We start from the raw sequence: 27,595 nt of genomic DNA on the forward strand, positions 1-27,595 counted from the left end.
CACATCCTTTACATTCATACTCAAGTCAATGGCCTCCATCAAACCTATGTATGTAAATTGACATATTTGGACTGTTTGAGCGTCTAAAATATCCCAAACCTGACTGTGAAGATGTTAGTGCACTGCATGTGAATCAGAGAGGCGGTGTTGATACGTACCACACTTACTCCATTCACACAGTAATTGAGGTGCAATTGCTCTCCCATATGGCGTGTATTTACAATGCACATATGCACACTCAACAGCATCCATACACACATGTTCATAACCCTTTAATCAATTAGTCTTTGAGTTGCATGGGAATGTCAGCTGGTAGCACTCAGGGACCCCCTCCAGTCACACACACACACACACGCACACACACACACACACACACACACACACACACACACACACACACACACACACACACACAAATCACACTAAATCTCCAATCCTGGCTCAAACATCCCCTGACCCCTTTTCTTCTGGGTGCTGTCTAGTAGCAAAAGAAATATGATAAAATCAGCATATTGCACAGGATAAGCAGATTTAGCCTAAATAATTCAAGGCATGCAGCTGATATTCTTTATTGAGACCGTGTCTAAAAATCTGCACATCGCTTGCCATGTGTGGTCTCATACCATGCAGTCGCGCCACTTGAGGTCACAACTTGCTGTAAATGGACCCGAACCACCCGCCCGGCACGCCACCGCTCAGAATGCACAGCCTGTCAGGTTCTGTACCGTTTCTGCTGCCAGCACGCTCATTTAAATAACTTGATTACTTTATTTCAATGCGTGTGCGTTGTGTATATGTGTGTGTGTGTGTGTAAGTGGGTTCATGTGTTTGTGTGTTTGGAGAGAGGAAAGAGAGACAGTTCATAGAGGTAACATAGTTTTCCTTGACGGTTTTAATTTCTGTAGATTGTAACAGTATGGGTAGCCTTCCTTATTTGTTATGATATCATCAAGTCTGTGTTTATTTTAATAAGGCGTTTAAGGAACGGCACTATTAGAGTGCTGAATTCAGGAATGTGCACGGGCAGAACAGCACTGATTGCCCATTCAGGTTTTCCACCCTGTTTTCTTAAGGGGTGGGGTGCTGGTGGAGCGGTCTCAGGACCGATTCACATTATAATTAAAAATGTCCAACCATCCAAGAGCAGTTTTGTTTCTGTGTATGTTTGGTGCTGGAAGGGAACTGGGATCCATTGAATGGCTGTGCTTGTTATTCTGACTTCATAGCGTTGTTCGCAGCAGCAGAAAGCAAAAATAAAATCAAAAACGTTCTTCGGAAGTTATTCAGTCTTCTGTTTGTCTTGAGTCGATTTTAAGGCTCGACAGATTTCACATCCGTTCGAGACCCATTGAGTTTGACTCAAAAATGGAACATTTGTAATCAAATCAAATGTTATCCAGCACACTTCCACCGAAGGTTCAATATACATTTTAAAATAAAATCAGATTCAAATATTTTGTACGATTCCAAACACTGTTCAATGCAACTCTAATCAGCGTGTCTCCTTTGTCTTTGCTCGGTTTCTCACACTTTTGCAATTAAGCAAGAATTTCTTTTGAAGTTGATTGCCCCCTTCTTCCTCGTTGCTTTTGTCTGTAGTTATTCAAATGAGAGCATAGCGACCTGGCATACCACCCTGTACTGCGCCTGCTGAGTTTATACCACTGCTATAGAGCATAAACAAAGACTGTTTAATTAGGTGCCGTGCACTTTATTAGTCCTTAACTCATACTTAACACACATACACACAAACACACACCAGCATCCCTCTTGAATACACACACACACTGCCTGTGTTACAGTCTTAACTTATTGAATAATGAGGCTCTCGCTCGGCTTGAACAAAGAATAGTTAAACTGCAACGAGGGCCAACTAGTGTGTCTGCGTGCACTTTTGTTTGTGTGTACTTGTGTGTCTTTTTGGATGCTGACAAGGGGGAAGCGCTTGTTGAGAAAAATGTTTTCTAGGCCAGAAAACTGCAGCTTTTAGCGAACCGGTCCTTTTTTTGTTGTTGTTGTCAGGATGACAAAGAGAAATGGAAAATGTGCAACATTTAAAAATCTTAAACTGGCGGAAGCACTTTTAACTTTCAACGTATGCCGCCACATGTGCAGACATCCTTTGTCTTGGCCGCTTGCTTTTCCCCAAGTCGGCTCCCTCCTTTGTCCCTTTGACAACTTTGGCCCAGCAGACTCTTTCGGCCGGTCACCATGGAGACCCACCCTCAAGTGGCGCGGGAGTGTTGCGGGTCAGGGGAGGTCAAGCCGAGGGACTGTTTTGGTAAACGGAGCACGCTTCATTAGGCCTTTTGGCTTGAGGTTCATTAAAACTGCAGGAGAGGACATTCCAGGAGACTCTATTAACCCAGCAGCCTTGTGACACGCTGTCAGGCCAACAGATTTCAAACATCTTGTGTTAAACACCAGGAGGGAGGGGAGGGGGGGGGGGGCTGCACACAAACACAAAGGCACAAACACAAAACATACTTGCACGTGCACAAAAACAAGTGTAGACTTCATATACACACGTGCACACACACACACACACTCTCACAAATCCCTGTGTCTTCTGCCCGCAGTGCCGCCACACACACACACACACACACACACTCTCCCTCGCACAAAAGCCTCCATCTGTTGGCCCGTTCAACTTTCCCTGGCGCTCCTCTGGGGGTTGTGAGTCTGCAGATGGAGGGAACCACAGTCGCCCTGCTATTGCTCCTGTGACACCTTCAGATCAAAATAGATACTCAGAAGCAGGGCAATAGAAGTGCGAGAATGTGTTGGGAGCAAAGGGAGCAAGATAAATATATTTTTTCACGAAGGATGAAGTGTTATGACGCTTGTTTAAGGGTTAGATGATCGGGACAGAGTGACGGGGGTGAGATTAAGTTTTATGCGTGGCAAGAAAGTGAGAGAAGGCACAGGGGGGAGAGTGAAAGAAAGCCATATGCTCTGCAACTAGAAGTCCATATATTTTTAAGCTGTGGAACACATGCCAAATAATGCGACTGAAATGATTTAGAGAGTTCTATCCGATTGAGCCACATGACATAAGTCAATCAAAACACTTAGTTTTGATCAAAATGCAAGCGACGGCACTTCGGAGGGATCCCGCCAGATCAGTGCTTTTAGCTGTCCGCTGTATAAGCAGGTATAACTGGATTATCCTTGTGTTTGGGTTGGCAAGCCTCATCATGGCGGCTCCATGGTCGCTCAGTTCAAACTGGGCAGATTGCAGCTCGCAGGGAAGGGGTTTAGCCTCGATATGTTAATTAAAGTGGATTTTTTTCCCGAAAATGGGATGGGCGGGATGGTCAAACTCCACCTTAACAACACCATAAGCCCGTCTGTTGGCAGAGGTGTATCCTGGCATGATTGTGTGTGTCGGTGTGCTTCCTGTACTTCTATCCCTGTGAGAACCGGTTTGAGCCGTTTTCGTACGAGGACGTATTTGAGAAGTGAGGTCATTTTGGTCTGTGATTAGTTTTATTTGAATGAAATATAAGGATCCACACTTCTTGCCCCGATAAAATTTATATTATTAGATTAGATTTGATTAGATATTCCTTTATTAGTCCCGCAGTGGGGAAATTTGCAGGATTAAGCACACAGGGCAAAGTGCACACAGAGACATAGTCAAATCAAAATAAGTATTATAAATAATAAACTGTAAAAAAAATTAAAAAAAACTATACAAAATTATATATATATTCGGTTGACAGTGTATTAATATAAATATTGCACTGGTTGAAGTGTCATGGTTTAAGCCTTCAAAAATGGATTCATGAAGTTTAAATGGACATTTCTGCAGCGCACAATGTAACGCCTCCCCACCATAATGCCTCGGTTGTTCCCTCACCTGGTTGTCTGCACTGCATTGTGCGTATGGTCATCTCATGTTATGAAATGGTTTGGTCTGCAGCAGGTAATTGCACAGGTCAACCTGCAGTAGCCTATTGACTTTTTTTTTTTTTTTTATCTTGTAGCTTTCTGCCAGCACAGCTAAAATAAAAGTTGGTCACTTTTGTGTGACAGATAAAGTCGATAAAATATGAGGCACACTTGCAGGTGGCCGGCCTTTTTCTCTTGCAGCCACTGTGATATAGATGGACCATTTCTTAAATGCATTGCAGTATACGGTTTGCTTCTTTTGGTAACTGTGGCCATACAAGTAATAACTCAAGTTTCATTCATTTCAAATTCTTTCTTTTTCTCAACCGTTCTCAAGCCCAAGGTTTTTTATTGCACAAAGCAGATGCATCACTTTAAAATAACAAACACACTTAATGATAAATACAGCGAATGTGATTCCACCTCGGCAACCGCAGCGCTGCATTTTAAAGAACATACTTGGCTAAGTGCTGCGCTGCAAATTGCAAATGTTGCTTTCACTTCAGGAAATATTGTCTCTTCAATGCATATTGTGTACGAAATTGAGAGCCTGCCCTAATAGTAGCTTTGCCTCGGGTGCCAGGTTGAGGTGACAACACTCCTCCAGCAGGAATCTGCCGAAAAGCTCGATAATAATCACAAATAATGTCAATGGAATTCGTACCGTTGAACCGCTCCTTTTGAAAACCGGCATCGCCCGATCTCCTTCAGTAATGAAACATAATCTCGTCCTCCCGGGAAAAAGAAATTGCAAAATCTTCACCTCTCTAATACTGTGAGGGAGAGGTGAAGAGGAACATTACTGCTGACCCCTGCTCACTGGAGTTAACGCTGTAGCGGTGAGAGTTATTGTGATGTTTGAGGGAAGAAATAATCCAGTCATTGGAGGCTCTTTCATAGAAACTGGAGAAGTGCAGTTGTTTGTAGGGGGCATTCACATTTTTTTGTTCTACGTGTGTGTGTGTGTGTAGTGTGTGTGTGCGTGTGTTTGTGGACAGCAGAACATAAATAATAGAACACAAGGCTTTTGTTATTAAAGTGGCCTTTTATTGCTTAATAGCTTTTGTTAAAGGCTTGCTTTGGATCCATTCAATATTGTTTCTTCCCATGCCTTGTTTTTTGCCCCCATTTTTAGCACGGCCAGATTTAGCTCAGTTTCATCCTCTAATCCTTCTGTTTTGTTACTGACACTGGGAGAACAGCCTGGGCTGTGTGGCTCAGCCCCGCCTGTCAAAGCATATAACATCTCACCAGGATCAGGTTATTGCCTGAGCTCTGTGTATCTGTATATTGCATTGCTAGTGATAGGATGTTCTGGTGTGTGTGTGTGTGTGTGTGAGTGTGTGTGTGTGTGCGCCCCTCCCCCCCACCCCATGCACATATGTTTGTGCGTGTATTTATTGTACATGGATGAGGTGATTCTGAATGAATGAATGGGACACACATCGGTGGATATACCAATTGTCTTTTCTGACCTCAAATTTCAATATTGCCCCCCCCCGCCCCTACATTCCCATCTACGTTCGTCCATCACCACAGCGGGCCGATAGATTGGGCGGGCGGTGTGGAGGCGGTGAACGTTAAAGTTTGTGGGCCGTGGACGGACAGCTCGGCATGAATATCAGTGGCACGGAGCAAAGCGCTGGGAATTGGATGAGCGAGAGCGAGGGAGGCGTCAGCACTTTCCCTCCCGTGCATTTTCACTCAGCCGGATTGAGTCTTATTATCTGACCCTGCTGCTCTTCCCTCGGTGACCTAATAATATTGTTTCAGTGATCCTGTCTCGCCTCTGACCTCATGACTTCACAGTGGAATCTGTTCTAGTTTCCCATAGAAGTGTGGTACTTTTTCGCCTTTGCTTTTTCCTTGGCCCTGGTGTGATCATATAGACTTGCAGGAACTCAGTGGTATTTATTTGTACTGTCTATGTATAGCCATCAGTTATATATCTAATGCTGTTTATTAGTCTGGTGAAGATTGGATCTAATAGAAAACCTTCTCCCAGTCCCTCAGTCAGCCGTGTCATGTTTTACTTCACCTGGGCAAATATCTGTGTACACAACCTCATCAACAAGATCTCGATTGATTGGCCGACGGTGTGTGTTTGTTCTCAACAGCGGAATCAAAGTTGCAATATCAGTGAATTAACATGGTTATGTTGGAGCTTGTTAGCCAGCTGAGGTAAATGGGGGGAGATTTGAGGAATAATCCCTCCCCAATCTGGTCATCACAGCTGGTTGTCTCAAGCCCCTCCATCCATCCTGACAAACACACACACACACACACACGCCCAGCTCTGAACTACATGTGGCTGCCAACATGCATAGGGACACAGAGATGGGGGATTGAAAGGGAACAGCAAAGAGTGTGTTGGTGTGTTTAATTGGGTTTTTCCAAATCCGTCTTAACCCCGATACATGTCCTCGTCCACGTCCACATGCTCCAGCTTCACGACAGTTCACCCAAAGCACAGAAACTTAAGAATTTCTGCTCGCAAACTTGCCAGCAGTGGCACAAGCTCCTTATTCAGATTGCATCACGATAGCATACTTTTGAGCGGATTAAGCAACAATCCATGCTGAAAAGTCCTCTTATCTCTGTATGCTATACTGTTATGTTTTTGATGCTGGTGGTAATTGTCCTTTATGGTTTCTGGTGATGCATGCGCTCGTCTGTGAAATCTCCTTCTCCTGTGGTCAACTGGAAGCCAGATTGGCCCGGGGAAGAAGAAAAAAAAACCATGTTGACCTTGTCTACAGATTTAGAACACAGAGGCATCAGTGATATGGCAGCTGTACTGTGGCAGGCAACAGAAGCCAGGGCTCCAATCAGATCATCAGGTCAGATGGCTGTAGTTAATGCCGAGGCTCAGAGTGTGGGTGTAATACTTTCCAGCTCAACGCACAAAGATAATTTTGCGGGCCTTTGTCGAGAGCCCTCGGTAGTCTTGAAGGTTTACTGAGGCCCCCTTTCCATTAAATTAACCGCTTCCTAAGAACTGTGGGCACTGAACTAGTTAAAGCTTCTCTTTTTTTGTTGGTGTGGATCGCATAATGGGCGTTGCATTTCTCTGCCTGTCTACATTTTTAACTGACTCCAAGCTGTCATATCTATTTTGTAATTAAGCATTTTTTTTTTCCTCTTTATTTTGACAAGTGACAGAATCTGAGCTGCCACATTGCTAATGGCGATCTGGATGATTTAAGCACGCCTCCTACACCATGCACCTAAAACTCAAAAACACACACACACACACACAGAAATATTGCATGCAGTCTCACTCCTACACCCTTTCTCTGAATCAATCTCCTGGACATGACCCCATCTTTGCCTCTTTCACATATTGTGTTGCTTTCCACCATAGTGCTTATTGCTTTCTTGATTAATCTTCCTCCTTGCTTTCTCTGCTGCACTGGTCTGAGTCAGTAGACTTCCTGTTGGTTTTCAAAACAACTCTTCATGTCAGCCTTCCTTCCTCCCCCATCGTTCCCCCCCTCCTTCCCGTGTGCTCCTCCCTCGTCTTCTATTCATCACTCCACGGCCCATTTTACAGTATCTTTCTGTCTCCTTCCTCCATCCGTTTCTTTCGCTCCATTACCTTGCTCGTCCGTGTCCCCTTCATCTCACCCTCTGCCTGTCCAGCCCCCTGACATGAATTCTTTTTACCCTCTTACTGTATTTCCCTCCTCTTTTCCTGATTTTCCCCTCTCTCGCCATTCGTCTCCGGGCCCTCTTGTCCGTTTCCCTCCCTCACCGGCTCTCCGTCAGGCCCCGGCTCTCTCTCTCTCTCTCTCTCTCTCTCTCTCTCTCTCTCTCTCTCTCTCTCTCTCTCTCTCTCTCTCTCTACCTCCTCTCCCTTTCGTCTGGCAGTGGAGCGGCTCCACTCTTGCTGACGCTGCTGTTTGTGTGAACTCAGTGCTGAGCTTCACAGCCCCCTTGCCTCCCATTGCTCCCCCCCCCCCCCATCCCCTCCTCACCCTCCCTCCCTGCCTCCTCTCCACCTCATCCTCCACCTCCCTCCCTCTTCTCCTCCTGCCTCCCACCTACATACATACTCCTCCAGGCGGGGGAATTAACCTTCCAGCCCTGGGCTGCTGGGCTTAATGACTGTCTGTGGGGCCAGCTCTGGCTACACAACCCAGCTGCTAACATCTGGGCCACACACACATAGACACACACACACACTCACTCATACTGCCCCATACACATGCACACACACTACGCAGAGAAGCGATACTGGACACTGGCACGGTGCGGCATGAACAACATACGGTTACAGTCCTTGAATTTGTGCCATTATACGGTGTGTGTCATTATCATTCTTCCTTCATGGCCCGCTGCACAAATGTGGGAGTTTCAAAGCACTGTGTCGTATAGCGGTGGGTCTGTCATTACTGCATGGCTGACCCATCGTGGAACAACAGATGCAGCTGTTCAGCTGCTTTCATGTTTATACAGAGCAAATCACTTGAACATATAGTCGGCACAGAGCCATGGCACAAGCGTGGACGATCAGCAGGTCAAATGAAAAATACATGCATGTGGAAAATAAACATGACCTTTAAGTCGTCCTGCTCGAGGAGCTTTTAGTATGTTGCACTGAGCGAATGGCCGCCATTCAGTTGGAAGTGTATAATTGACAAAAAGGTAGGGGGGGGGGAGTGATATTCAGAAGAAAAAAAAAAGAAAAAAGAAATATCCCACTACTGAAAGTGAATTCTTTGGCCTGTCTCCATCTCTGCAGCAGATCAGATCACCCCAGGAGTATTCCGTATAGAAAATACAGTTATGTGGAGACTTTCTCTGCCATTCATTATGTATGAGCATAAATGTTACAAACTAGCAGCTGTGAGGACATCCATGTTGCATCTGTGTCTTTGAGCGCCGCATTGCTCCTTCCAACCCGACACAGTGAAATGCTAAATATTGGGATTCGTGAATACTCCGCAGAGAGGCAGAACAGAAAGAAACTAAAGGCCTGTTTCTCCGCTCCTATTACTGGCTCACCGCAACTTTATTACGCTTTTATAGTTATTTATTCAATTCTGCTGAAACAACAGGTCCAACAACTTTTTAAATGGTCGATTTGTTGCTGCGTGGCCTTAAAAGTATTAAAAACTGCTCTAAATCCCTCGGGGGAGCCGTGACATTATTATTGTTTTTTTTTACATTTATTCTCCCGTTCAGGTGACCCCCTTGTAACCGCCGCCACCAATACTTCTCGTATGCACACCTTCCTTCTCTCTCTTCAGTCTCTGCTACCGCCTCTCTCCCTCTCTTCATCTGTTTGCCTCCGTCTTAGACTAAGGAGTGAGAGAAGGAGGGGGTCCCATTGGCATTCTTTAACATCTCCGTTGCTCACTTGTGTTCAGAGAGCCATCTGTAGATCAGGAAGACAAAAAGACGCTGCTGAGCCTCGGCGTCACTCAACAGGTAGGAGCAGCTCTCTCTCTCTCTCTCTCTCTTATGCAAATCCACACACCTATTCAAAGATACCTAGCTTTTTTAAGAAGGCGGTACCACCGCTCTGTCTGCCTGCCTCACTCTCTTTCTTTCTGTGCACCCCAGGCAGACAGATGTGCTTGAGTTGGTGGGGGTTTGAAAGAAGGTTTTGCCTGTCTGTCTCTCAACTTTTTCAGGGTAGAGCAGGTGTGTGAGTGTGTGCGGCGAAGTCAGAGTAATCCGGTAAACTTGAACACTTTGAGCTGAACCGAGCGGAGGCAAAGCACACAAACACCTGACTTTACTACAGGACGCGTCGATCTGCCGGACGAAGCCGATGGTGTTAGATTTTAGTCTATTCGCGAGACTGAGGTCTAATCTGTTTCGCCCATGCAGCTAGGTCTTAATCATAGCGCTCAAATGCCGTGTTTTAATGCAAAATCCATGATTCGGATGCAATTAGATTCTGTTGATAATCTAATCTGAATCTTTTAGAAACCCTCTTTATCAGCAGTTCAGTGTTAAATCAGTAACGGTTCACAATGCAGCTTCTATGCGCTACAGCAATGGGAGCCAAAGGCAACTGCATGGTGAGATCGGTATGAAGTTAGGTCGGTATTAAGATGTAGGACCACAGCTGAGTTGGACGGCTGCACGGGGGTTGGAAACTTCATTTTCTGCCCATTGACTGATTTCATGGGGTTTCGCGTTAAATTGGTCTAGGATTGAGTGTATTGAGTCGTTTGATGGTGATATGAAAGACGCCATTAAAAATCTACCTGTCGGGGTCACGCTGAATGGTTCGGCTGCTTCTAATGCCCTTGCGGGGAGATTGGCAGACCTGTGTCTGAAAGCAAATCAAATTTCAAATCAAACTTTTCGAATTTGCATTTGTAAGAAGCTGCTGAAGAACAAGGTCAAAAAAAGATGTGGCAATGGGTCCATTTCCGTAATAAAATATGAGTCTTTTACAAATTACATTTTAATTTGGTCTGGTTTTTATCTATTGTTACTATTACTATTTGAAACTTTTAAATTACATATTACAATTATTAAACCGTCCTAGATTTCTCATTCCAAAAACAACATATATTAGCCAATTAACATTCTTGCAAGCTGCATTTCTAAGCAATAAAGGTGATTGTTTGACTAGGTAGTGGAAATGTGGGGAGATCAGAGAGACTATGTCTAAGTCCCCATGAAATTGGTGACTCGTGAAGCCAGCAGCAACTTTTCTGTGTTGGCCAAACATTCTTTTTTTGCTGCACCTTCTGTACCTAAGCTCTAAATCCCAAAGGAAGACCTCTGGCTGTTTTCATTGTGCTAGAGACAGAGGAAAGAAATCCAGTACTTCTTATCAAGAACTGGATAACTGTAAAGTGTACGCGAGAGGTAATGTCGACATTAGGCAGGGTGTAATGGTTGTGTTTACCTACGTGAGACGGTAAAAGAGAGGATATAGAAGATGGCCACTTTCTACCTCCGAAAATAATTTCTGTTCATTGAAGAGGGAAATAATTGCCCTTGTGTGTTTTCGAAGAGTATACTGGGGGCTCTGAAATACACAAATGTTTGAGAGGAAGAAAAAAAATAATTGAGTGTGAGTTAATTCTTATCAAAGCCTGTTGGAGTGCAACTAATCGACTGAGAGGAGATGCGTCAAAAAGCTGTTTCCTTCAATTCATTTTGTCAATTCAGATGAGAAAATATTTAGTTTTCAATTAAGTAAATCACTATTATTTGTTCCACTCCTGCAGCAGATAAATTGAAGTGATTACAAACTTTCCCCCCAGAAAAAATTGAAATCCACAGAGGGCTCTTCCAGGTCAAATAAGGAAGAGTATTACATGCAATGAGCACAGACCCACAGCACGGCCTACAGACCTCATTCCAAACTGTCCCTGAGCTGTTCTCATGAAGAGCATGGCATGATGCGGACATGTATCTACTGGAAATGGCCTCGCAAAAAGACACAGATATTTTGGCATGACTGTTTTAAAGGACCATGCATTAATAACCCCTTCACTCAACAAGTCGCCATGCCTAGACAGCACAATATGACCACCAGCCGCATGTTTTATCTGCAGACAACTAAAACTGTTGACACATGATAGGGAAGGAGTAATGGTTACAAGACACTGACGTTACAGTAACTGTCATGTCCTGTGCTGACACTAATTATTAAAAAGGTTGTTTGAATTGTCCGATGCTGTGTTTCTGAAGAAGGCACTCTCTATTCACGACGCGTTTGATATCATTAACATTATTGATGTTTATCAGATCATGTTGCAATTTCTATAATGCTGAAGGAACGTTTTGCTTTCCATGCAGCCACTCGTTTCTATTAATTTAATTCTATAATTAATGCTGTGTAAAAACAACTTGCTGTAAAAGGTGTCTATCACATATGTATCACAAATATGACATCATATTTGTTCTGCTCAGCTGAACCGGAATTGTTGTGCTAAAAGAAACCAGATAAAATGCCAGAAGAATCCACAGATGTCTTCATAACAACTAATAATCGCGTATTAAAATGTACAAGTCATATAAAACAGTTTTCTCATCGTAACGCATCAGGAAAATAAAACTAGCCAAAGAAACTAACTCACCCAAACACTGAAAGTTCTTCAGCCATCCTTTTTCATGTTTTCATTGCATGTCAATGATTGATTGATTGATTGTATGTTTGATTTATTGATCAGATAAGTCTGCTGCACTTGTGTTGCAATCAAGTGTTTGTCAGACGCTTGTGAGACTTGTGAATCGGATGTTAAAGTGAACAGGAATAGGTAGTATTGCAAACACAAGCTATACTATGTTCTTCAGAAAGTCAAACCTTGAAACGTAAACACGGAATGACTAAAGGCTTGTACTTTACTGCTGAACTTCATTCAAACGCCTCCTAAAAGCATATACCTACTCATATTCATTTTGTAAGGTATAGGTTGTTAAGCGTATCTCACATTTTCTTTCATGCATTCATACTTTTTTTTTTTGTTCATGCTTGTTTCAGGATTGTCCAAGGTTGGTTGTATCAGTGGTGAAATGGACTTCTTTTCAGCATGGATGGTGTCTCCTTCCACTCTACCCTTTCTATGTCTCATATGGGGTAAGAGAATCAAACATCACCATGAAGCTATCATGACACTAACTTAGGCCTTCTCAAGTCCCATCCCGGTTCAGGCTATCAAGCTTTACTAAAGCCTTAAATTAAAGCCTTAAATTCATTTCCACTGTATTATAATAAGGATGTTATGTTTGTGTTTGGGTCGCCTTCTCAATTCACAAAGGTTTACACTGTATCAAAGATACCACATTTACTGCAGTTTCAACGGGTTTATTGTAACATTTATATACGTTTCTCCTCTCACTTATTTTTTTTCATCCTCTGAGCAAATAGCTAATTAAGGTGGTGAACCGAGCCAGCTATTAAAATCATTGTTGTCAAGTAGGAAACCAGCTGCTGCATCTTTTTTGTGGGCTCTTTTGCAGGGGCACCATTCTTTCTATGAACGTAGAAAAACACATTTTGTTTATTCAAGATTTATTCAAGGCAACCCCGTCGCAGGGTATTAGTGTTTTATGCAAATAGCTTAATCTGAAAACTGCCTAAAATGTTGCTAAGGGTTGCTACATGTGACCATAGTGACTTTTCTAACAAGACCGTTGTAAAGCTGAAGGTAAATCTGTCCAATGTGAGCGTGCGTATGCTATCCATGGCAGTTTGTGTACACTGTGTATGTCCCTCCTAATCCGACCTCCAGCATTGACGAGTTTTTACAGAACATGAACAACACCAACTGTTACGGGGCATTATGTGCACAGTATTTCCTGACTAGTTTCCATGGTGAATAGTACACAGGCTTTGAGTTCATGGACTCATCATAACCCTAAGTGTTCTGACGATAAAGTCGATAACATACTCTTAAACGTATACTGCTACCTTATGATGGGAGAGGAAGACTTAACTGAAAATGATCATTTGCATCAACAGACATCTTTTGGATAATACTTATACATGTGAGATGTATATATACCTCGATGTATGTATACCTAGAAGACGTGGAGGTTGTGAAACAGAAGTGGAGGATGTGAAACATTGCCTAGAAAGAAATTGCTGCTCTTGAAAATCTTGAAAAAGACGTAATGTAGAAATCAGGATGGGGAAATTGCATGTACACATACATCCACTGTTGAATAAAGAAAGGCAATCAATATTTCACTGCAGACATTTTGACAGGTCATAGAAGGAAAACACAGTTGTAATTAATAACATAAATTAATGATGGCCTAGTTGCATCCGATGTAGGTGCAGCAGCTCCAGCACCCCGGTGGTATTATGAATGCAATCAGTCAGTTCATTCCAAAAGGTCTGCCTGCGGTAATTAGTATTCCTCCATCAGCAATGGGTCAAATATGTGTAATGTGTGAGGGCCAGCTGTAGTGACAAAATCACAGCAAATTCCCCAAAATAACTCAACTTTGTGGTCACGAGTGGCAGAACGCAGCACGATAGCCATTGATGATACTGGAACATTGAGTTCCTCTTCATTTCAACTGACTTCAGGTGAGACATCATCATGACGCTGCCTGACTGGCGGACCAGAGTGGTTGAGTGGGACCACAAGCAAGCAAAGATGAGGCAGTATTAACTTGTTATTTTGTTAGAAAAGGATTGAAATGTTTACCTGTGACATGCTGAAATGTAGGTTAACAGTAGCTTGAGCAGAGACGAGCCATTGAGTCAGTAAAGTGATTCAGTAATGATGGACAGCAAGCTCAAAAGCAGGCCAGTCCTAAAAGTTGTAAAATGCACAAACAGCCAAATCCAGAGTTATTTTCCTTCCTCTGTGAATGAGCCAGAGACTGAGGTTGGGATGCCGAGTTAAATGAAACACAAATGCAAGTGACTTAGTTCACTTAGAGCCCCACGATCTTACTTAATTCACATTTACTGTCTTACACTTCTAAGTGTAGGCTAAAGCGAAAGTGACAAAACCTCTGAATGTAATGAACTTAGCAACGGCCCCCTCCATTCTTATTGAAATCATGTTGTGCGAGGAAGCTTGTGCTGTTTCTTAATCAAAATAAATATCACATAATCTCACTTCAGGACATGAGAAGTCATATCACCACATTTTGATATGGTATTTATAGTTTTCTCTGTATCTCGGAATAATACAGTGAAACGCTTCCAGAAGCCGCCGTGGACCGCTGTTGAGTATTCATTTATGTAAACTGTATGCGAGTGTTCTCCTGTGTTTGGTTGTTTGCATGCATCCACCGTAATGGCCAATCTTGCCCTTCATATTTGACGTGAGGTGACTGGTTCAGCCTTGATCTGAGAGCTCTGCCTCTCACTCATGTTGTCAGACGCAACAGAGCATGCACTTCACAAACAACTTGGTCGTTGCTTCAATGAAGGTCAAGATTCAAACAGCCTGGCGGACTCGGGCGGCCTTCTCTGTGGGGCATTGTTTAAACGAGAGTCACGCTTAGATATTAGGCATTCATTAGAGTGTGCGGTTGTGTTTGGCCCCTTGAACTGAATTTATTCATAAACCCTATGTCTAATAATCCTAGCCCCAGTGTTATTAGCTCATCGGTGGCTTGTTCTAAGGTTACCTTCCTGACTCAAGTGCACCGCACAACAGAATGTCACCTAAGAGCCTGGCTGAAGGATGGCTAGCCGCACCTATGACAAACAACAGGGATTAAAGTGATAATCATTACTCTTCCCAGGAGGAATTAGCTGGTGGGACATCGACACTGAAGAAAAACATGCAGGTGAACGAGGTCTCTGATACCCCATGCTTTTTCCCTCCGCCCAATACCCTATCTGCACGGCCGAGAGGGGATTTAATTTGCAGTAATTACTTTATTGACTCATTTCCAGGGCCGTATCACTGCAGTCTCCCATCAATAAAACATATGCCAAGATGAATAATGTGGCCAGGCACAATGGGGTGCCTTCTCAGACAAAAGACCACAAGACTGCATCCCTGTGGTGTATGTTTATGGTATTTTTTTTTTTTCCTCAACTCCTTTTTTTTCGAGCTCAATAACTCTCCTCACACACGCTCAGCCCTTAATCGTCTTCTCAACCTCTTTACATTAAATCCCAACACATCCCCTATACCTGATCCACTCCGACTACGTCCCTGCTCCATTTCCTTTTCATGTCTCCAGGCACGCAGGCCCAGCAGGCCTTCAGGTCTGAGCCCAGGAACCTCACTGTGCGGATGGAAGCCACAGCTGTGTTGAGGTGTGAGGTGCTGCGGGCCTCAGGGACTGTGCAGTGGGTGAAAGATGGCCTCCTCCTGGGAACACAGAGAAGCCTGCCAGGCTTTCCGCGCTACAGCATGATTGGAAATCCCAAGAGAGGTAAACAGGGATACTCACAGAATAAGGTCTATGGCCTGTTGGGCTTTGATGGACCTATCCAAGCTAAATAAATGAATTTGTATGATAAAAGCGCCACTAAAAAGATGACATAATTAGTCAACAAAAAAAAGTTTATGGGTTTACGATCCAGTTGAGTGGAAACAGATGAAATAACACGAGTCAATATAAAGCAAAGCTATTTGGTTGGCAAGAATATGAAGTCAGAAGTGGGGATGGTACATGAATGTGTGATGTGACAAAGAAATTAAAACAATGACATGCTGTCGGTGTCAAATTAGTACATATATACGTTGTGTTCTTGTGACATAGCTCATAGAGTTTTAATTAAGAAGTACTGCTGTCAGCTCAGTAAGCAATACAGCTTGATGTTGGCGAAAAGTAAATGAGATGATGTTGTTGCTATGGCTTCAAAGTGCTGTAATAAAGTAACACAGACATTACGGGAACCTTATGGCACATTGGCTCTCCATACAGGGAGCATCTGGGAATGTGAAGGTGATGCGATTGTCGACAGCCTGTCACGCGTAGCCCTCATTGTCACTCACATGTTAAGACGAAAAAGAAATGAAAGCAATAGAGTCGGTGTCAGCAAATCTGCGAAATGTGGCAGGGAATAAAGTGTGTTGCAGAATCTGCAACACAGTCTATAAAAAGTAATAGCCAATTAGAAGGCAATCCCGAGTAAGAGAAGAGCATCTGTTCCTGATCAGCCCGCAACTAGAGAAGCTGCACTTTACTGTTGCACAGTGTGCGACACCACCAGCGCATAAACACTGCATAGACGCCCATCCACACGTTGTCCACGCTTATTGACGCCGAGAGTTTATTAGCAAATGACGGTAAGCATTGCAGCAGGGTACAAGTTAAGAAAAAAACAACAAAAAAACTGCCTATTAGTACCTCAAAAACAACAACATAAGAGTGTATACACATGAACACATGGACCACAAACACACACAAGCTGTCAAACACGCAAACAAACACTTATGAATAAACTACCCATCTGTGCAGGTACATGATGTAAGCAATCACTTTACTCTGCAAGGAAAGAGCAAAATCATTTAAGATGGCACTTGACTGCACTTGATACTCCACCATGTTCCACTGATTGTCACCATCAGTGATGTTTAATGATGCTTAAAAAAAGCCCGAGATCACACATTCGCGAAAACAAGAGAGGCCAGCGTTGATTTCAACATATACTTACAGTAGATGCGGCACCCCTTAGTTTCCCCAAGTGGAAGCAATAATGACGCTGTATATAGACGTACGCTGTCGTGCACTTGTGCACAACGTTGTGCATTGTGAAGACCAACACACAGAAGAACAGCCTGTTCAAGGCACCAGACCGTTGGTTGGGCCACAAGGTTGAATTTCATCATAATACATGGCAGACAGTCAATCAGACAAGATGTGAGTATGTACGAACATAAGCCAAACTAATTAATATCAGTGCTCATTTAAAAAGTGCTAAACCACAGCCACGTGCATATTAAAGGTGTTCAATTTGAATTGAGTGCCTCTCCATGGCTCTCCACATGGCATCAGCTGAGCCGACGACTCACATGTGTGACGGCTCGACCAGCACCCAGAGTGCAACGACGACGCCAGTGTTGAAAGAGCTAACGGTGTTTTTCTAAAGCGGGGGGGGACCAGGAGATGGCTGCAAATCTAACGAGAAGACGCCTTAGGTCAGCTCGAACGGCGTACGAGCACCGGGCAGAGCCACGGCCGTGAACAAGCCAGTGAGGCACGCTCACGTGCACTCACGTGCACAAAAAGGCACGAATGGCCGGCCCAGCAACAACAGACAGCGAGAGAGAGCTGCTTCATTCTCTGCTCAGGCAGTAATATTTCATCATTTTGGAGCGTAATTACAAGCCGTGGCCAGTAGAGTAGGAGCAAATATTTAAAATGAAATCTATCGGAGCAAAAACAGCGTGACAACGTCCACCACGGTTCACGAGCAGAAGGTTTATGGGACGGAAGAGAGCTGAAGGGACTTAAATCCAATTCTTTATAGAATTATATTCATAATTCTATTTGGAATTAGATTCAATTCTTTATAGAAGCTAATTGTAATTATATAGATTCGAATTATAAGGAATCTAATTCTGTATTAAATTGATTATAGAATGAAATCCAATTCTAGTAAATATATCATTATGTAGAGTTAAATATGAACACTAAATAGAGTAAAACTCTACCAAAATGAATTTGCACATGCTGGCAACACTATTGCAAATTCAATTGTTTCATCAAGTTTATTTTAAATATCCTTTAATGCTAGGTATAATACATATATAGCAAAAAAACAGTTTCACTTAGTTTTCATATAGAAATAAAATATAGTACTTTATGTGTATTCAGTTTGTATCACACTATAACAATACATCAGCTTTGCTTGTGGCATATTTTTTGTAAAATACTGCTTGATTTTCAAGTAAAAAAAAGTAATTTATACTCTGCTGACTGAGAAATGCAAAAGGTTCTCCGAATTCAGTTCAACAATTGATATTCGGCAGGTTTCTCCCTTTCCCAATTACAGAAAAAATATGTGTCTGTAGCTATGCAGGCCAATACACAAATGCAGATATGCTCTGTTGCTGACATAATGGCTCTGAAGTTATACTGTATCCCAAAATGTTGAAGGCCCGAGCTGAAATAAATACAGAGTAATGGACAAAAAAGCAAATCGCGCTGCAGCCAACCGCCATCTCCCTGACCATAAATCTACGCTCGCTGCAACTTGATTGCACTATTTGTAAGTAATTCCAGGAAAGAGGAATATGATTAATAACTTCAACATCTCTCTCTCTGCACTCAATGATAACTTAGATGTGAAAATTGCTTCTGGTTGGTGTTAATTATCTTGCCAGCTTACTTGACACAAGCAATTTTAGGCCTGGGTGGTTGTCAGACCAAGATACTATTTTGCACATGTTAGTAGGCGGAGAGCCAGAGAATCAGGAGCTGGAAAACCAACGCTGAACATCATCTAATACCCACAGGTTATGGCAACGCATCAAACAAATCAAGCCCTGTTGGCATGCCATACTATCAGACGAGAGTTACGGAGAGAAGGACTCTGCCTGTCGTCAATTAATAGACAGTTTATTCGTCCGGCATTGTGAATCTGGAATTGGATTTCATTTAACATGCTGGAAAGTCATTCTGAAACAAAATGCCTCTGCTACGAGTATAGACAACGACTTGCATGTCAATGGAAAAGCCTCCAGCAGGAGATTATCAGCAAGTGAGATGTTTCCATTTTCCAGAAATACAAAAATAGTCTGTTTACAATCAAATCAAATACCCAAACGCCAGTAGTAGGGCATATTACCGTATTGAATTGGAGTGCCAGACTGTCATTGTATAAATTGCTTTTATTGTTAATGTTCCCATTTCACACATTGAAAACGACCTATAATAGACACTCTGGAATCAACACAGAAGAAAGGCACACACGAGGTCTTATAAATACAAATGCAACAATTCTGAACAAGGAGTGTTCAAAGAAGAGGAGAGAAGAAAACTACACGGGCTTTTCTTCTTTGTTATTTGTTACAATTATCACAAGATAATGTGTCTGAATAATCTCTCCCTCTCTTCTCCAGGGCAGTATCATCTTCAGATTGAGAAGGCCCAACTGGAAGATGAAACCTCATATACATGTCAAGTGGGGCAGTCTGAGAGCAGTCAAGGAATCATTTCCAATACAGCCTGGGTCAACGTCTTAAGTGAGCATAACCACGGATTGTGAATAGAGGGGATGTGTGGGGAGGGGAGGCTTATACACTTCTTTTTTTTTTTGTCAGAGTAACACAATAATGTACTCTGTGATAAGACACAGGGGGCATCCTCAGTACTCCAGTGACATACACAACCTCCTGACCGGTAATCAGCATATAAAGAGCTGTTAAATATTCATTTATATTGATAAAGAGCTTTAATTTGCTTACGACAAGGCATTGGAAGCGGCGCACCCATGACTTTACAAACTAAATTCAAACCGTCCTTGGTACGGAACCCGGCAGCTTCTGTCAAGCGCAAATCATATTTGAACGTGTGAACCATGAAGAGAGTCAAGGGGTTGTTTTTTTTCTCCAAACTTTTCTGACGATATTTATTTCTTTAACAAGCACTATGCCATCCCCACATGTTCCAGTACAGTAGGTCTTTGGCTTTAACCAGCAGCTACACAATATAAAGTATCAGAACAACCTGGATTCCCTGGCAAGCCTCGAGGCAACCCATGTCTTTTCCTCGCAACGGAATAAATTAGAACAGACGTGATTGAAAAGTTCCTACTCAGACATGTGCTGGAATAGATGTAATTGTGTGACTAGATTAGACCACCTGTTGTCACTCTCTAACAACCGGTATCTCTCTCTCCCTACCGCTCTTGCTTGTGGGAGCAAGCCCATATGTGGCAAGGAAATGACTCTAAAAGAACCTTTCTTCTCCAGCGCCAGTTCATTTGCTTACACCCCGACCCCCCCTCCCCGTTCTGCACAATTTCTCCCTCTCTCTGCTTAGCTTTCCGGCTTTCTCTTTGGTGACCAAGGAGAGGGTTTTTTTTTTTTTTTGTCAGGGGAGGGGGTTGGGTTGCTGTGGCGATTTAGTGGCCTCACTCTCTTCTGAGAAGAAAGCAGGTTTTTCTGACATCAATGGGCCAGTGGGAGGAACGGCGGGTGGTGTGGGATAGGAAGAGGCAGAGACCGCAGACGTCTCCTTTGAGTATATGTTCTCTTCTCCACTGCAGCGGTCTTATGTCCTACAGCAGGCCTACACCTGCAGCCGCAGCAGGCTTGACTCCCACATTTATTACCTCTGAGATGCATATTGCATGTGCGCCCACACATGCACAAAGTCAAGAGATTGCCTTCGGCATTGTTGAAAAGGTCAAAATGTGTGGGAATTATGTTTGTGTTGCATCGGGGATCACTGGTAGTCGTATTTACCGTGACTGATCTCCGCTGCTGGCCTGTGTGCCCCCATACACCCAGAGACCCATGTGTGTGTTCCACAACATGCTCTAATCTGCATCTTCGCTGGTGTCTTGGGAACACTTTCCAGCTGTTGACTGTTTAAGACGGACAGTTGCAGCTGCACCGTTGCAAAGGGCAAAGAGTGAAGCGACTGACTTCAACAGCTCTCCGCAGCCTTGGTCCTAAAGGGTCATTTGTTCCACCCCACCGACTCAACTGATTCAAAATACAGTGACTAATCTGGGGCTTGATAATGAGTTGATGATTTCAATCTCCTGTTACTGCTGAACTGGGACTGGAAACTGTGCATCCTTTTTTTTTTTGAAGAAGAAGAAGAGCACCATCTCTGATGAGATCCCCGCAGACTTCTCCATCACTGAGCTACAGCTCCCAAGGCTCCCGAGCCCCTGGCCAGTCAACCATGGCCATATCCCATCAAGCTCTGCATCAAATCACAACACTATAAAGTCTTTATGAGGAGATACAGTAGGGGAGAGGGGAGGAATGTGAAAACAAAACAGAGATTGCCGATGGTATAATTGGATTCTTGGGTCAGAGGGAGTGCTATCATGACTGGCTAATTCAGGATGGATCACTACAGGCACGCAGCGAGTAGCAGGGACAGAGACACAAATGTCAATAAGCCCCATCCATGAGCTTACAAAGAGATGTTTTGAAGATATTTCCATTGGCGCAACATAACTCTTGTGTGTTTTTGCCTTCCTGTGGAGCTTAGATAGGGGATTACTGCAATAGGCAGATCAAGTGGCAGTGAGTAATCCATGACAATAACAACCTCTACCCCTCCGCTAAACCCCCCCCCCCCCCATCTAAAACTTACCCCGCACTGTGCCCGTCACATACCTGACACATCCTGTGTCTCAGTTTATACCATTAGTGTTGGCATTTAATCCTATTAATGAACAACTCCCTGCCTCACTGCGTTGCGTTCCTGTTCAGATGCCTCCCGCAAACGTTCAAAACATTTATTTGATGTGTTCTGGTTTTAGACTGTATTACTCATTCGGTTGCCATAGTTTGGTCTTGCAGAGGTTTGTGTATCGGTGTGTGTGTGTGTGTGTGTGCACGCGCACACACCGACACACACCTCTGCAAGACTGTGTGTGCTCATGTGTGTAAGCTTATTATCAGTGTTGGTTGGAGGTTAGAGGACATTTTAGGATCCAGGGCTATGGTGAGGTTTTTGCGGTAGCTAATGAGTTTAGCACTTGAAGAGTATATAATGAGCCTTCATTTCACGATTCCCTGTTATGAATAATGGAACAACTTATAAATGGGGGCACAAGCAACGTAGAACATGGCGACTTTATTCATCTTCGTTCGGGAAAAGTTCTGACAGTTGCCCAAGACATAACCCCATCAGAGGACGGGGTGTTATGCATTGGTGTGACAATGTGCTTATTACGGTGCAACGCAATTAGCAAAAGAGTCCCTGCTAAATAGTGAAATGAGACATTCTTTTCTTTTCGTTTGAAATCGATCAATAAGGTACATTGTCCATCCTTGAAAGACGGTCGTGGATGTATACAAACGTGGTCCCAAAATTCTAAAACTAAAGAGAGACTATAGTTGTGGGTCATGATGGAGAGTTGTGATGGTGGGCGAGGGGAGGCAGGGCTGCTGCTCCACTTCTCCCTCAGAACAAAACACAGCAGAGCAGACGGGAAGGAGAGACAGAGAGGAAGCGAAAGCTGAAAAAAAAGAGCACAGTTTCAGAGGCTTTCATTGCCAGAGATCACACACCTGAGACCTACGATGTGTGTGTGTGTGGTGCGCGTATGTGTGTGTGTTTATGCACATACGAGTATAAAAATATACCCTTGTGCATGCCAATCTTTGTCTTCCAGAGATAAAACTGATGAGTTGTGCCCATGTGATATTAAGAAGTCGGATCTTCTGGTCTCTAATATTTTCTTAATTCAGCATAATAAGCTTTTTAGTTTACTGTTCCATCCTTCGGGCCCTCTCCAATATTTTCAAAAGAATCAGCGTGGTATCACATGTTAAACTGTGCACACACTGGCGCCTGTTTTTTGAGATGGAAGTGAGATGAATGTGGCTTGTCTGCTCACTCACTCGCCTGTGTCAGTGTGTTTGTGCATGCAAATCTGCGCGCACTGTAGACTTGAGTTTATTGTCGGGTGTTTGTGTGCAAAGGAGGAACGTGTGTGTGTGTGTGTGTGTGTGTGTGTGTGTGTGTGTGCATCTGTATGTGAATGAGAGAGAAAGATAGGTGAATATGCATATTGATGTGTGTCTGCTAATCTGCTTATTATCTGCCTTATCCATCCATCCGTCTGTATTTGTCTAATGAATTGAATTTTGCGGCTCACTGTTTCTCTTCTGAAAGGCAGGAGCGAGTCTTTGCGTCCCGATCTATTATTGTGTTCATATATGTACCTTAAAAAGAGCGATGGGACTAGAAAGCAGAGAGAGAGAGAGAGAAAGAAAGAGAGAGACAGGGAGACCAAATAGCAAAGCCGACAGGCAATTAGACAAAGAAGGGGCAGAAAGAGTTAATTTAAAGAACAGCTTGTTTGCTGCCTGCTCATTTTTTTGTTGCTCTGAGTGCATGTCGAGTAAATTGAACAGAGAGTGTTTTGTTGTTGTCCACACATGCTATTACATTTGTACAAATGCTCATCCCGACCGGGCTTATTGGGTCACATGGTTTGCAGATGTGATGGATGACTGGGACACACCTTCCTCCTCACGTCTGCAGTTTAACTGCAGTGGTCAAGAAGGAGAGCGTGGGGACAGAGAGAGAGAGAGAGAGAGAGAGGGGTGGGCTCGGGCTGCTGGGGAGGGATGATGGAGTGAATGAGAGATAAGAGGACCGGGGCCAGCATGAGCGAGCGAGGGAAAAATTAGATACCAGCCTGGCTCATTTGCTAACATATCATTCTTCTTATTCCATGATTTGTTAGGCTGCCAGACACTGCTCTAGCACAACAAGTGATGCGCCTGTGTTGAATCGTGCAGGCCTTCGTAGATTGAGAGTGCAGGGGGCTGTCAATAGATGCATGGCCCAGTCATCTTCTCTGGGAAGAAGGGGGAAACGGGGGGTGGGGAGGGTGCGGAAAACAAACAAATGCATCTCATTATTGCAGCGTGCCGCCTCTGCAGTGCTCTGGGTAACCCATCACAGTCCACACAGATTCAATTGCTTCTTTTAAATCAGTTTGAAGCTGCAGCCACATCTCATCTGTCTCAATAGCAGACTGGAGACCAATGGGCGACTCAGCACACAGCAACAGCTCCTCCTAGTGGAGGCGAATTGATTGCGTGTGCCAAAAGAGATGGAGAGGAGCTTGAACGGCTGACTGGTTTGGTTGCGGTCCAGCCGTTTACACACACATTAGCCGTGGATTTGCCTCTGAATTCCTCTGCAGCTATCCTCCTCCTGCCTCTGCTCTCGTCTCCGCCGTGTCTGACACTCACTTTTTATTCCTGCCATATCTCTTTACTCCTCTGCGAGTGTCTTTCATGTCTCTCTCACGCACCACGTGTATCCATCCTGTACTTTCCAATTCCCCGTTCTGTCTCTGAACTCAGGCAGCCTTTGCACTTGATCTCTGATGAAAGAAAACAACCTTAACAGTAACCATAGTTTGTCATTCTACTGGCTCACCCACTCACTGAAAGCTGGCACAATAGGTTTCTGTAGTCTTGGTGAAGAGTGACTCACTGAAGTCTCTTTGATAGTGAGTTGGTGACAGATTTCCTAATTTACTGCCAAACAATTTCCGGTCCCTTGTGTTAAAAGCTGTTTTTTTTTTGTTTTTTTTTACCCTGTTTATGGTCAGATAAAAGGATTGTAGACTAGAACAGTGGAGAAGTGGAAACTGCTTTGATCAGTCCAAAAAGCACAAATTTAGCTTGGGGGTTATCTGAGAAGAGAAGTGTTTGGTGTTTGCTGTGATACATTAGCGCGAGATCGGTTTCATCACTATTTCATCCCTTCTTGTCCACAATTTGTATTCAAACTCAACAGCACATGCAACCTCGCTGGAGGAAGTCACTCAAAAGCTGACAGTGTGACGTTCAAGTCCCTCACAAATACTGCGAGCGCTTATTATCCTATCATTGCATGAACTAATATCCATCTGTGATAGCGCTGGCTTCCCCGGAACCTAAGATTAGCATGATGAATAGTAGGTTAATGATGTGATAAATACTGAACTGGAGCTACTGTTTCTCTCATTCAGTTCCTCCATGTGAGCCATACTTTGAGGTGGACATGGAGACACCTTGGGTGGCAGGGAAGAAATACGCCGTCACCTGTATAGCGCCTGACGCAAAGCCCGTGGCTGATATCACACTATTTAAAGGTGAGTCGCCCTGTTCAACAGCACTCAATGTGACAGAGATAGTCAACGTGACAGCTTCGAACAAAGCCCAACAGCTGTTCCGATTCTCTACATTCTGGTATCTCTATAGGTTACAACCTGAATATTTATAGATATGTAGGGATTAGCAGAGTTGAATGAAGCAGACTCTGTGTGGGAGGAAATCGCCTAAACATTTGAATTTCCACTGACTTTCAAATTGCACATCCAGAGAACGTATCCAAGTTGTTTACAGAAACGACTGCAATATTTCCATTTTATTTGTGTCGCCTTTTGCTCCCCCCATCCCACTTAGATGTATATTACAGAGAAGGAGAGATGTTCTATTGTTCTCTCTGGCTGTGAATTTGTTCTGTACATCTTTATTGTGTTCAGTAAAATGTAATTTCGTTTTTCTCATTTTGTAATCCCTGCACTGATTTCATTTCAGTGTGAAGACAGGTTGAGACACACATACAGTGCAAACTGACACACACTACGCACACAGAACAGAGCACATGTACATCATATTTACCTTTCCACCCCCGAATAATACTGATGTTTTTGTTTCGCGTGAACAAATTTACACATAGTATTCACCCTTTTTTTTGTGTTCCTTCCCCCCATTGCGTCTTGTAGATGGAGTCGAGCTGACAGGTGCAGAGTCTTTCACCACATCTGGCTCAAAGGATAAGCTCCTGAACACGCATGCTGAAGTAACGTATGTGTCGGCCCGCCTGCCAGACTCATTCTCTTCACCAACTTGCTCAATCTCTCCAAGTCTGTCTTTGCTTTTTTTGTTTCCCTTGTTTTCACCCCGCTCGTATATTCTGCCTCTGTCTTAGCGAGTACAATGAATTTCTGCACACGGCGAGCTGTTCCTTGGCACTGTGCGATTGAATTAGCTTCTGTCAAATGCACAAAATTACATTCCGACAGCGAGACAGATCCGATCCTCGCCGGTTCGCCAGGTGCCTATACATTAAACAGGGCCATAGATTACTTTAATCCTGCTTGTCTCCTCTGTGTCAAAGATAATAACCTCTTGTCATATCCTGAGATAACATTGGTACTGAGGAGCCGCAGTGTTGTTCAGCTCTATTGCAGAACAGCCAAGGTCTTAAGCAATATTGATGCGCCTTCCTCATATTCACACTGAGCGTGCACAGCAGTGGGCCATGTGTGATTGTTACGGTTGACATTGTGGTATAATTTGATATAGAAGACGTGAACTGAGAAAGTAAACTAGGCCGGAATAAATGCACTTCATAGTGGATCTTTCAATGTGCGTCACTCAGTGGATTTGTAGGATGCTTGTACTTTAGTTGAGTGTTTCCATGTTACGCTACTTTGTACTTTTACTTAACTAAATTTCAATGGTACACTACATTCCCTGGTTGTGACTATCCTGACGCCTCTTGGTACGAGATACTTTTTAAATTAAGAAAAAAAACACATGATAAACCATGAATGACAAGTGGTTGACACTGTTTTTTTGGGTTATAATCCTTCAAAATTACAAAGTCGAGGCTTACTGTCACCTTTTAAATGCTGTGGCTTTTAGTAGTGACCCCAAAGAGACCCGTCTGAGACCCTTTTAATCTCATGAGATGGTTTGAATTCAAATAAATGTTTTGCTAACCATCCAATGTTTCATCAAGAGAAAAGACTGAAGAAAAAGTCAACAATTACTACTGGTAGCTTTCATGTTATAGCGCGCTCACCGCGTATCAATGCCGAGTCTTTACTGCAGCGACTCGGCTGCGAGTCCAGCTCCTGGTCCTTTGCTGCATGTTTTCCCTTCTCTCTCGCCTCTGCCTTTCCTGTTTCTCTCCAAGCTATCGCTATATCCAATAAGGCGCAAATGCCGAAGAAAAAAGAAAAATGACTACACATTTGTGGACCAGAACTCATTTTTTCCCTCTTTTCTACCCCATTAATCATCTCATGACCCCTCGGACGTATTTTGTGACTCCTAGATTGGGAACCACGACACTAAACTACCAAACTGTATATAAAGTAGGGAAAACGAGCTTCACTACGACCAGCTACATTATAATGCTGCATACGTTGATGCACCGGTGTTTACAATCCAACAATTACTTATACTTTGATATATACAGTAAGCACGATGTACTGATAGCGCTGCTGTACTTTTACTGAAGTAGGATTTGTACTTTGTTTGTATTAATGTTTTCGGACTTTTTCTTCCTAACTTTCAGCACTTTGTACGTCTTAACATAAACTTTCTGTCTTTTATCCTTCTCATTTTGTTTGTCTTTCTGCTACATCCCGAAGGGTCACCGCTCTGAGCACTGACAACGGGAGGCAGCTGGCATGTCATGCCACGAGCCCCGCCCTTTTCCGGCCTGTGGAGACCACAATGACCATGAGCGTGTACTGTGAGTGTCTCAACCTGTCTGTAAACTGACAGTCAACACCCCCTCTCTTTAAATAAGAAACACGGTGTACAAACACATTCAGCCACACAGGAAGCCTACCTCAGGGAGG

At 43.5% G+C, this 27,595-nt stretch overlaps 1 protein-coding gene across 1 annotated transcript in view; it reads left to right on the top strand.

Moving 5' to 3' along the window:
- The first annotated feature begins 2,211 nt into the window (after positions 1–2,211).
- The window catches only part of nphs1 (NPHS1 adhesion molecule, nephrin), a 44,170-nt gene continuing 18,786 nt past the window's right edge, over positions 2,212–27,595 (top strand). The window contains 9 exon segments of the mRNA XM_068569717.1: positions 2,212–2,249; positions 9,267–9,327; positions 12,353–12,379; positions 12,382–12,448; positions 15,529–15,723; positions 19,362–19,484; positions 24,965–25,087; positions 25,724–25,805; positions 27,383–27,486. Of these exon segments, the coding sequence (XP_068425818.1) occupies positions 2,212–2,249; positions 9,267–9,327; positions 12,353–12,379; positions 12,382–12,448; positions 15,529–15,723; positions 19,362–19,484; positions 24,965–25,087; positions 25,724–25,805; positions 27,383–27,486 (820 nt within the window).

The sequence above is a fragment of the Clinocottus analis genome, unplaced genomic scaffold, assembly GCF_023055335.1.
Source record: "Clinocottus analis isolate CAN_PGR_092001 unplaced genomic scaffold, fCliAna1.0.p SCAF_9, whole genome shotgun sequence".
NCBI classification, from domain to species: Eukaryota; Metazoa; Chordata; class Actinopteri; order Perciformes; family Cottidae; genus Clinocottus; species Clinocottus analis.